This window comes from Eriocheir sinensis, chromosome 39, assembly GCF_024679095.1.
Source record: "Eriocheir sinensis breed Jianghai 21 chromosome 39, ASM2467909v1, whole genome shotgun sequence".
Taxonomy (NCBI): domain Eukaryota; kingdom Metazoa; phylum Arthropoda; class Malacostraca; order Decapoda; family Varunidae; genus Eriocheir; species Eriocheir sinensis.
The window spans coordinates 4,031,557-4,044,610 of record NC_066547.1 but is presented as its reverse complement, the minus strand read 5'-3'; the positions used below and the strand labels follow the sequence as shown (position 1 = coordinate 4,044,610).

Sequence of the window (13,054 nt, the reverse complement as noted above, 5' to 3'; positions counted from 1 at the left end):
ATGAATAAGAAAACTGCTTTAATACTGCATACAAGTTTTCAAAATGTTAAATTTGAAAAAAAAATATTCCAAACACCTCCAACAAAACAAAAGGATGGAACCCTTATAGTAGGGTCACTAAAACATTATAACTTAATAGTATTTTAGCAGGTAAGAAGGCTCACAGTGACTAGTAGACACACTGCCATGGTCAATGCAAGTAGCATCTGCTCATGTTCTAAAAACTAGCGTGACAACCATTCTTCTCAGCTGGATGTAAATTAGCTCATGCCAAATCTTACTAAGGGGTTGCACATTCCCAAAAAATAAGGAAATTTGCGCCATATGTCTTCACAATGTCCCAAAAACTGCCTTGCTGCTAGTGGTAGAAAATTAAGCTTTTTTTCTTGAACTAAAGGGGTTTCTCACTGACAGAAGATTGCAGTCATATTACTGCACCAAACACTCTTGCTTGTTAACAATCCACTTTTAAACTGTTGTGTCAAGATAAGATTCAATAAAACTATGTAAGAGACTCCATAAAACACAGGGCTGTGCTACATGACAGTGTAATGTGGGAGAGTCAGGAGTATGAATTAATTTATTCTTGGCAGGGCCTGAGATGCATCTGTACCTGCAGTTCAGACATTTGCATCTCCAAGCAGACTTAGCCCCACTTTTTTTACATATTCATTTTAATAAAATCAGTTAAAGAAAAAAAAAATCTGAGTCTTCCTCAAAATCATCAACCTATCAAGAAATACAAAATCTTTTAGCTTATATAAAAGTAGCATGAAATTTCTTTACTTATACGAAAGTAGTTCATCAAATATAAAGAACCATTACAAAAAAGGTCACTTGAATCAATGCTCAGTATCTCTGGGCACTATAAGTTGATCTCACCAATTGCTGCAAATAACCACCCTAAATGTTACCCCTATTCTTCCAACTGGTAATCCACTTGCTGCAAATTGTATTTTTTACATCCTTTACAAATCACTTATGCAGCCACTTCTTTGTGATGGGGCTGTACTTGGTTATCAAAGCTACCAACAACCATGACACATTATTTGTTTGAGCAATGGTTATAACTTGCAGAATCACATCCTGTTGCAGGAATTTCAGACCGAGAAGTTGAAGTTGAAGGTACAAGCATACAGCATTAATTCACGTTGGTTTGCAACCCTTGATTACTTCACTTGTCCTGGGTGAGAGGAATGAGCTGAACAATAACAAACTTCCCATATACACACACACACACACACACACACACACACACCAGACCAGACCAGTGAAAGCAACAATGGAGCAGGACGAACGTGTTAGAAGGAGCAGCCAAGGTACTCGGGAGTCCCCTACCTAGGGTCTACACCAAGACTCAAGCTTTATAATAGGAATAAATTTCAAAGTTTGGATGCCTATGCTTATGACTTCAGTTCTGATGAAGTATTTATAATAAAGAAGTTACATCAGTTTTAAGCACCACAGGCCATTAACCAACTCTGCCTTGATCACTTGTATCCCACCTATTCACAGGCTGAGCAGCCAAAGTAATATTTTTACAAATGCTTTCACACTTACATGAATTCTCAGTTTCTAAAACTTTATTTTATTATTAATACAAGTCTTGGCTTCTCTTAAAGATGTTCTGCTCCCTTAGTAGTTTTCTGCATCCACTCCATACACCTTAGTTTGTTCAAAGTTATTTATGTCATGTTTTCTCCTTATGATCTGCATTCACTGTCCAGCTTTTTATCTGCATTTGTCTGCACTATTACTCTACAAATATTGTCATTTGCACAAGAACAATTAATATATATTTAAAACAACAAGAAAAGCTGACAGGATGAGGTACTAGTAGTACAAATAAAGGAATGCAAAGCAAGTGTTCCATGAAGTTGATGCACAGCCTACACCTAAAGCTGATGGATATATTTCATAATATCTTGATCATACATAATAACTTAAAATACTAAAGTTAAACATGCAAAACAAAGAAAAAAAATGACATCTGCTCTGAATACATGCAATGGAAAACATATTTTAAGGTTTAACTGCAGAGGGTATATGTATATGGATATATAAATCTATATTATTTCTTTAGCAAGGGGTTACAGAAAAATGCAAAAATGCATGATAGGCTCTTCCTATGTTTTATAATTTTGCTTTAGAAATAAAATACGCGCTCACCATTTGTTACCTCTCCACCATTTGGCATAACTGAAGGGATTCACACAGCATCATTTTAGGGAACTATTGTCAAAGCAACATTAATATAATTATATGCTTAACATTGTGCAGAAAATTATGATGCAGCTCGCATCAGGAAATTATATTTGGTGTTGCATAAGTTACAGCTCTGAAAAATTTGCTAAAGAAAAATAGCGACACCAAACTTTTACACACACACACACACACACACACAGACACACATATACAGTCCATGGAAGAAGAGATGATGAAGAAACTGATAATAGCTCTGATCTTCCCAGGTTGTATACGAAGCAGTATCATGGTCTCCACATAAAACGAAACACTATAAACTAGACCGAAAGAATTCAAACAGCAGCAACTAAGAAGGTCCCCTGCCCAAGAGACTTAATGTACAAGGAAAGGCTGAAAAAATTATGGCTGCTACCCCTAAGAAAAGGGAGAGGTGGCATGACTACAGTGACAGAATTGATAGAGAAGATCTGTTTCTATGGGATAAGGGAGTGCCTATAGGACATGAAATTAAGTTGAAGATGAAAAGACTTAAACATGACAAGAAAAACAGCCTAGAAACTGCTTGAAAACTCAGAGATGAGACCCCAGGAGACATCATTTTATCTACAATCTTATTATATGTTTTAGATATCCTAAGTATATATGGGGAAGAGTAAACACATGAAAAGACTGAAATCAAGTACTTACTAGACTGCTGGCGATGCAGAAGAGATCTTTCTGTATCAATAATATGCTTCTGAGCAATGGCAATTTTCTTGAGCCAGTTATTTCGTTCATGTGTGGTTGGGGCCGACACGGCAATATCACCGCAGGCCGGGCTAACCAGAGTGAAGCACATCTCAGAGTCTTTGTCACCTTCTACCCTCAGGTCTGTCAGGAACATAGGCTGCAAAAGTAAATGGCAGACCACATCAGCCTCTTATTATAATAATGTTTTATGTTTGTCTTATACTCTCGTTCAGGGTGAGCACACAGTGAGGGGAATTCCACATACTGGCTTTGAAGAAATAAAACAGAAATGTACAACAATAACATAGTAAAGCTGACCCATTCAATCAATTTTTTTTAGGTTGCCATTGAACTTGTCCACTATTATATAAATATACTTAGCCACACTTTTGCACTCCATTGTACAACAATGTTAATATATAAATTTTCATTTTGCATCTTGAATTGACTGCATCCTTTAAAGCTTTCCTCAATTTCACTGTCTATGCATCTTAAGTGACTGAAAGTTTCAATATATAGGATAATCTACCAGTACATGGCTGAGAAAATGGCGCACTTGAAAAATTTTGCCCCACTACTGACACTTTTTTAGGAAAATCTAACGTGGCACAGTCTATGATAACATGATGCCTAGATATCTGAACCAGATACAACACTTAGAAGAAAACACTGTGTAAATTGCTCCAATTGTTCTACTGTCACAAACATGTAGACTTCATTTTCTCTCTGTCACTCAGAGTTCTCTACGCCCTGGCATCAGAGACAATTCCAGCACTGTAAATTGCCTCACCTTACGGTACATGGTGCAGGTGGTAGAGGTGAGGGCTCGCTCCAGCATTGCTAGAGTTGTGCAAGAAGCCACTGACTTGTTGGGTGTGGTCAGCAAAAGGAAGTCACTAAGGAGAAAAGCTACAAGTTCACGCTTACTTTTAGCCTGTAGGAGAAAAAAAAAAATTAATGGTTTAAAGGCAGTCTTCAATAAATATACAATATCAAATGCAGGGTCCAATTTCAGCTTTAAATGCCACTGAATGGATCAACAGAGTGGACAAGCACTGGAGAGAGAGTGAATTGGTAGGTGAAGGGTGAAGTGTGCTGAGAGAAAGTGGGAGGAATGACCATAATTATAAATATTTGGGTTAATATAAGAATACAGTTCAATTAGTGCCACCACAGACCACCAGACTAACCTTCACTCAGTGCTTTTCCTCATCATACCTTGTGAAGAATGCCTGTGTGTAGGAGCTTCCTAGGGCCAAGTGTGTTGGTGAGGGAGTTGAATACAAGACGTTCCTGCAGCCCCTCACAGGTTACACATTTCTGCATCCACTCTAACTTGTCTGTGTTATCCCTCTGGCTCACAGCCTCATTCACCTTAAAGATGAGGTTAAATGGTTTGCTATTAAATTCCTTTTGTCAAGTAATGAGCAAAACCTTAAGCATCTATGATCACCCCAAATGCAGCAGCCATAAACTACTACTCAGTAAATTTAATTCCATATTTCAAAACATGGAAATTGCAATCTTAAACCAGTTAACTTACTTGTGCACAAAGTGTTTCAGATGCAGCGAGAGCCTCTTGAGTGTTGTAATAATCAGGGTGACCCTCTGGGGTGTATTTTAGGAGCTGAAATGAAGTGTTAAAATGTCTCATTCATCTTTGACGCCTGCTCCTAGGAGCTCCCACCTGGGGATGGCCACAGCAGAAGAGTTTCCATCTCTCTCTATCCAGACACTCCCTCCTTAACCCGGTAGCAGCAGGGATCATATTTCTTAATGGTCCCCCCAAGTGAAAAAAGTGAGAAAAAATCACCCCTCACACAAACCATTTCATAATATATATCCAAGCATTTGTGATCAGATTATGTATCATCTGTTTTGGGGGGTTTATATCATGGCACAAATTTGGCCCATCGCTGCTACACGGTGAAGTCACAAATTTGGCCCGTCGCTGCTACTGGGTTAAAATGTCTCAGTGTAATAAAGTCTATACACTACAATTATATAAACCTGAAATTAAATTATGATAATGATCCAAGTTTAATTCCGTTCCTTTATATGACGAGAATAAATAAGGGTCAGCCCCAGTGAACATTAGGTAAGAGTCAGCACTTTCCCCTCACATCCAAAACAAATAAAGAGATCCTGTGCCAGATTTACAACCTGTTTGATAAGTAGTGGGTATCTGGTTATCCGCTGCATGGGCTTGAGCAGGAAGGACGTGAGGGTGTGGCCCTGGATAAGCGGATGCTCTTGGCATTGCCTCACCAGGTCAGCCCAAGGGCCACCTGCCTGGCACCTGCACAAACAAAAATTATTATTGCCCCAAGGACACAAAGTTTTTATAAACTATATACGAAATAACTTTTGGTTGTTAATTTATGGAATGTGCATCCATTGCAGAGGCCATAAGAAACTCAAAAACACTAAATTCCAACAAATTAAAGGAAAAACAAATCCTCTTTAGGATCTTAACCTAAAAAAGAGCAGATATTTATTTCATCTTAAAAGATATCATGGACATAGGAAGTGGATTTTATTTCCATAAATTTTTCATAGCTATGTATACCTAAGACTTCTGCTTAAAAGACCCCAATTAAACTTTCAACTGTAAATATCCTTATGCATATATTGTTGTACTTGTACCTACACATCTTGTCAATCAATTATGCCACTCTAACTTACCAGAATAGACCCATTAATTTTCTGAGGGTTATGAAGGAAATGTCACTTTAATGATGGACTTTCAAAAAGGCTGTTTTTTATTGATTACTTATTTGATATATATATATATATATATATATATATATATATATATATATATATATATATATATATATATATATATATATATATATATATATATATATATATATATATAAGGTGATATTTACGGCTGAACAAACAAAAGTGGAAGACTGCTTACTTCTCCCCGAGCAGCGTGGCACCATGCATCTGGAGGCTACAGAACCTAAGGTACGGCTTCAGCTGACTAATCTGCAAAACACAGTTTACTTCAATAACACTAGACAGCTAAGAGAAACAATAAAAATAATAGTTACTTATTTCTCAAAAGCAAATTAGTGCTTGACAAAAACACCTAAATACTACAAACTAAATACACCAAACATTAATCAAGTAAAATTCTATTAATATCAAATATCATAATAATTTTATTCAGCAAAGAATGGAAATTTCCTTCAAGACTGCCAGAGAAACTATAAGGGTAAATCTGTTAGTCACCACCTTGAGATGTTTCTTCTTACTTGGCTCAACACTCTCATGCTGGATACAATTCCTTGCTATCAAATTGTGACACTGAGGTGATGTATGTCTGCCTGCATGTTAGTGTTTTGTAATTTAAAGATGTTGAAATCTTCAGGGATGGATATACATAAGACAGGAAGAATTCAGTCATAGATGACATAAAGAGTCAATATGAAACATTTGTGTCTACACGGATTCATCTTCTAGGTCACAATCTTCCACTGCAATGGTAAATTTCTTCTTACTAAAGACAAATTGACATTCATTGCTAAAAAAAATTATCAGCATCTCTTACCTGCTGACACAATACATCTCCAATCATTGTGATGACCCCTCCAGGACTGTTGATGCACCGCACCTTTACAGCTCTGAAGCAAAAAATTGATTAGAAATCTGCTGTGGCAATGGTTCAATTCTCAGCCTTATGCTGTAAAAGCTTTTTCCCTTATCATATTCCCTTTAAAATTTCCCTACAAGTTGATCTTACCCTTCCTCTTTACACTCACACACATGATCTGCACCACCCATGGGGTCAGTATATCACAGCCCCGCTCTCCTATGGCTATTTTGTCACGTGGGTGCCAAACAAGTTTTCCTCCACAAGGTATAATCTGCTCTGCCCATTTACTGCCCCTTCTTTAACCACATCTTAATGCCACGAGTAGAAACAAAACTTTTTAGCCTTACATCCTGCGATAAATAAAAAAAAAAATAAAAAACATCAAATCCTTAGTTGTCTAAACAGACAAAATATAAAATATAAAGAATTAAAATGGAGATCAGATTTTCTGGACCTCAGGGATGAAAGAAAACATTAATATTTGATACTTACTTACTGAAGTATGAATTTGATAGAATCAGTTCATCCCAATTAACAAACAGCAAATCTAGTTCTTTCTCACTGACGATTCCTGATAAGCGCATGGCTTTTATGAACACCTGAAAATTTAATAAATTTTAGAACCTTTTCACCTTACTTCTGTTCTGATAAGAAACTGCATTATTTATAAACACAAGGATGCACTGAATGATACAAGGATACTACAAGGGCCAAGACAGCCTACAAATGGAAGCTCCTGAGTGTGTTTAAAAAAATTCCCTTCCCATCCATAAATACATCTAACCTCCATTTAAAGTTCTCAATTGTGTTTGCTTCCACTACCTGTGAAGGGAGATTTTTAGCCATGGGTATAGACAGGGGTAGGATGGGGAGTGAAAAAAAAGGACAAGTCTACAACCTCCTCCTCCTCTAGCATAACAGCCAAGTCCCTATAAGTCACATCTTATGACTCTTTAAGATACAATAGATGCTTTCTTAACCCCCAACTCTTGGGACTCATGCCAATATGACCAGCTATATTGAATTTCCTTCTCGGATTAAACTGTTTAACTGATTTCTTTGAACCAGGATGTCCACTTTTGCTTGGTGCAAGATATTTGATAATTATGATGATGATGATGAGGAGGAGGAAAAAAGTTGGAAAGTTTCGTTTAGTCGGCGCAACATCAGTGGTCATATGCCAGAAAGAGACAGGAGGGGGAAGGAATTATAGGAGTAGGGAACAGATCCCAGGGGACGGGACACAACCCCCGATTAATACCTGGTACCCATTCACTGCTGGGTGGACAGGGGCGTAGGGTATCGGAAAAGCCACCCAAATTTTTCCACTCCGCCCGGGAATCAAACCCGGGCTTTCTCGGTTGTGAGCTGAGTGTGCTAACCATTGTACCATGAAGCCCCATGATGATGATGATGATGATGAGGAGGAGGAGGAGGAGGACAGTAGTGATGATGATAGCGATAATTGTTTTAATTATTTATGAATATTACAACTACTAATGTCAACAGGAATGATGTAGATATATTTTGTTTACATGATACATGATCAGTGGGTGCCACAACTGACCTCATCCACCAGCTGCAGCTCACGGAGGTACACTGCCTCTGTTTCCAGAAATTCTTTTATTACAATCTGCCGTTTCTGCTCCACGGGGGAGGACATGGAGATGTGCCAGCTGGACCTCGATGCCACCTTCTTCTTCCCATCCTTCTCATGATTTCTGTCTGTAGGATATTTTAATAGAAAATGTAATCATACCCAAAAATATACTATCAACATTATAAAACTCTTATATAAGTTACACATTAATTCAAATCAGCAGCATTCTCAGTATTTCAACAACTACAAAAAACTTCATAACTAGGGTCAAGAACTGATTGAACTTAAATTGTGGAAAATACAGAAAATAATTTAAGAAGCTGCAAATAATGCGTATATATATATATATATATATATATATATATATATATATATATATATATATATATATATATATATATATATATATATATATATATATATATATGAGTAAAAGCAAAGCAGTTTATCCTACATGACATAAACATTTTTGGGCTGGTCTGTGGTTAAGCAGCAAACATGCGGAATTGATGAGGGATGGATGATTGTTGCAATAATGTTCTTTAGTATGAAATCACGGTGCTGTGTTTTTGTTTTCATTATCTTAAAGGGAGTGTAAGAGCTTTCAGCTATAAAGAATAGAAAATGCTGAAGTACCAAATGTTACTGAATGTCAGGGGTAAACATTATCATTTACATGAGTAAAATATGATGTAATATTTATCAAAAGCAGTTAAACCATTTGATGCCATGATCTTTTTATATGCATAATAGTATGGAGCATTTTGTTAAAACTTTTTATCTTCATTAAACAAAATAAAGTTGTTTTATGAAAAGCCAATTCATCTTCATCCTCAAAATAGTAATGCACAACATGACAGCTATAATATTTCCACTCATTAAGCATTATTTTGCAGATACTTGAGTATGTCCAATCAAGTGCAGTATTTGATAGAACGACACATAGGGGTAATCACCGTTAAAACTGAAAAGTTACACGGAATGTTCTTCGGGATATTCAAAGCTGTGATAATCTGGAATGGTTCAGCAGAGAGAATAGTGGCAGGAGACAAGTAAATTACACAGACATCTAAGATAAACGAAACTTTTAAACATGATCCTTGTATCCAATGGGTTGTAATCATGTACTAATACACCATACAGGTTTATCACAGTAGTTCCATGTTTATAGTAATGATAAAACATATCATAAACAAAGCTGCTATCTGGAATGCATTTAGTGGGTGTGAAATGTCATACTAGACAGGGAAGTGAGTGCCCATTAAACGAAAGCAGCATCAAGTTCATCCCAAGTCTAAGAGCCTAAACTCCTATAGGTGGTCGTTATTCGTGTGGGATGCTGCCTGCTTTGCTAGGTACTGATCAGCAATTAAACCCTTAAAGATTCATTAAAATATTAAATCAAGCAAAAGTTCAACACCATCTCTCAATAGATTAAAAACATTAACTTAGATTGGGACATCTATAAACACACACACAGAATTTCCTCAAAACCTAGATATACACACACACACACACACACACACGCACAGGTAATGCAAACGTAGCACATCTAAAAAGATCATGGTATTCTTCTAGAAACAATATGGTTCATTCAACACTTTCATTACAGTGCGGAAATAAATCTGTAGCTCAAGTACCACGCCGTGTGTGACCAAATGAACACTAAAACTGTGTTGTGAAAGGAACTTGTCTCAATAAGATGAAAAAATATAACATGTAAAACTCACAAGTGTATGCTAAAAAATATTTGCAGACAATAAGGCTTGCATTACTTTACTGAAAATGAGAATCAAATGTGTGCAAAATGACTTTTATATGATAATTAGAAGTGAAAATTCTACTTTATTTATATGCTACTCATATTCACACACATAGATATTATATATATGGAAAAAATAATGTAACAATTACTTTTTTACACCAATAGCTGCAGTATGTCTCACTTGAGCAGTGACATTACAACTTAATATGCTGTTATTTAGTGTTTAGCAGGCATATGTAAAGTTCTCATAAAACCAATTATATTTCAAAGGGGCCAAGGAAAGAAGTATGCTCCATTTTTTTCTCCTTTCACCTACATCCAAGGCAAGGCTTATGGATGAAAGATAACCAAGACATGCACTACAAACTAACATTATGAAGAATAAAATGATGATGAACTGCTGCCAAAGCCTTCACCTTCTACTTAGTCAGCCTACTGAGTGGTAGTGCTACAAGTTAGGGATTGGAGGCAACACCGAGGTACAACATCACTTCTACTAATGGCAAGGAAAGGTCAAAGTTAGCCACAGTCACATTAGAGTTGCAGAAGCAGTGAAGAAGACAAACAATAGCATCAATGAATCAGACTCACCTGAGAAATAGAAAAATGTCAGCAACAAACTTGGGAATATGAACTGCATGATTATCTTAGATGTTGCAAAACCACATTATAATAATAAGATACAGTCCACTATGGGCAGTGAAGAGCCCATTGAGTTAAGGTGATCCCAAATACCCTGATGGAAGTCAAAAGTAGGTGTCCCATAAATCTACAAGTGTGGATGGAATTCTTGAGATTTTTATGCCGTGCATATAGACAATAAAGGGAAAAAAAAAAGTTGTTTTAATACTGTAAAAAAATCTGAAATACAAATTTTAGCATGACTGACAAATCAATGGCGGGATTTGAAAATCATCATTCTGAAGAGCTCCATCACAATGGTTAAGACTGTCTTACTAGGACAGCTACTCATGTGCTGGTGTTTTGGTATCTTGGAGCAAATATGAGAAAATATATATATATATATATATATATATATATATATATATATATATATATATATATATATATATATATATATATATATATATATATATATATATATATATATATATATATATATATATATATATATATATATATATATATATATATATATATATATATATATATATATATATATATATATATATATATATATATATATATATATATATATATATATATATATATATATATATATATATATATATATATATATATATACAGGGCTGTACCCAGAGCTGTAAAAGGGAGGAAGGGTCTCTTTCCGCTTAATGTGGACCTTTGTGGTCACTTGAAAAGTGGCGAGTGGCAAGCAAAACTAGCCAAAAATTGCTGGAGGGTTTTGAAAAATTGATATTTCTGGGTGCATATTCCTGCTGTTTATTCAGCTATATAAAGGAATTTATTGGAATAAGAATGACAAGAAAAAATCCTCAATATCCTATATCTCCAGAAATGCAACAGAAAAGTTCCAGCATTTTGTTTTGACTTTCTCAGAGAGTGGACCTTTTAGCTGATAGGGATGGCCATCTGACCCCCCTAGGTACGGCCTGTATGTATATATAAATGTATATCATACCAAATAAAAAACTTTACACCATTGGATATCTGACACAAAAGTATGCAAAAGAGGAGAGATATATAAAGAATTACCTCTACTTGGACAGGTTTAATTATCATTTAGACATCTTAAGTACAGACTCTGTTATTCCATAGTGAACTCTTCATGAAACAAAACCATTGAAAGCAAAACATGGCTGATTCTATCTTCCTCTAGATTATAACCCTAATGTGCACAAGACCACACACAACTACTTGAGCACTTTCCCAAGGCCAGTGTGACAAACTCCTGAGGCAATTTCATGCATGAACATTGAAGAAGAATGAGTTAAATGCTTCCGTTACAGTGTGTGTGTGTGTGTGTGTGTGTGTGTGTGTGTGTGTGTGTGTGTGTGTGTGTGTGTGTGTGTGTACATACATTAATACTGAAATGCAGTTTGTTTAGTCTTATGCTCTGCTTTATAACATTTTCTTGATCATTTACATATTCAATTGTGCAATGCAAACAGAAAATCAGCAATGCTCTCTGTTATCATTTACTGCTCATAAGTTTCCCATCCCAAGCCCAATACTGGCCATGATCTACAGAAGGTTTGGCTTTGCAAAAAACTGTTTTAAGAAAACCATCTTCTATTATGACAGGGCACTCAGGATGAATCTAGGGCACTGTAAACTGCATCAAAAAGCAGAACCACTTTAATATTTAACAATCAAATTATGCTAAAAGTGCTGAGGAACATAAGATCAAATGTAAATTCTTCACAAACACAATGAGATTCCACTTTGTGCAGTGTCACAGGAATGAAACATACTACAGTTCAGTAAAATTACTAAAGAATATGAGTTCATATGTTTGTTTTCATGGATTAAAACTACAATACTTTTCTACTCTATTATATGCAAAAAGAAAAGCATGTTATTTAGCCTCTTATTATAAGCCATCTATTTCAATGGTATCAGATGAGATTCAAGCAGCCACCAGAGAGAAGAGTCAATAGCACCCAGCCCAGTGCACCTCAACAACAAACTGCCATGACAACCTACCCAGAAAAAAGCCCAAGCTGCTGAGACAAAGCATAATTTTTGCTCATAATTTCTTTAGGTTTAGTTCGAATATGCAAATTCATGTAAGAAGGGCTACCAATAATCATCAGCATTCCATTTATTTTTCACTTTGTTTTCATATGAACACAAAAAATCTGAAACATACTGCTGACACTAGCCAGTCCTTCCCAAATAAAAAGGAGGATCAAATGACAGCTGTCTGAAATACAATTAATCATTTTAAGCTGAACATTTTGTAGAAACTTATGCAATCAGTGATCACGTCACATTCTGGCTGGCTGACTCGGGATGACACAACTTACAGACTCAGCTTTCACAGTGCCACAAAGGTGACATAAAATGAACTAACAAGGTCTTTTAAATATATATATATATATATATATATATATATATATATATATATATATATATATATATATATATATATATATATATATATATATATATATATATATATATATATATATATATATATATA

General features: G+C 35.6%; 1 protein-coding gene across 20 annotated transcripts in view; it reads right to left on the bottom strand.

Moving 5' to 3' along the window:
* The window catches only part of LOC127008889 (intersectin-1-like), a 64,412-nt gene that overhangs the window by 5,945 nt on the left and 45,413 nt on the right, over positions 1-13,054 (bottom strand). For 18 of the 20 annotated variants that reach the window (XM_050881346.1, XM_050881347.1, XM_050881349.1 and 15 more), the window contains 9 exons: positions 8,109-8,266; positions 7,034-7,140; positions 6,497-6,569; positions 5,861-5,931; positions 5,098-5,233; positions 4,478-4,561; positions 4,153-4,308; positions 3,725-3,868; positions 2,893-3,091 (listed from right to left, as the gene is read on the bottom strand). In XM_050881346.1, the coding sequence (XP_050737303.1) occupies positions 2,893-3,091; positions 3,725-3,868; positions 4,153-4,308; positions 4,478-4,561; positions 5,098-5,233; positions 5,861-5,931; positions 6,497-6,569; positions 7,034-7,140; positions 8,109-8,266 (1,128 nt within the window). Of the gene's footprint in view, positions 1-6; positions 2,200-2,892; positions 3,092-3,724; positions 3,869-4,152; positions 4,309-4,477; positions 4,562-5,097; positions 5,234-5,860; positions 5,932-6,496; positions 6,570-7,033; positions 7,141-8,108; positions 8,267-13,054 lie in introns of those variants that run through there. The other 2 variants (XM_050881358.1, XM_050881365.1) reach the window with 2 other exon arrangements.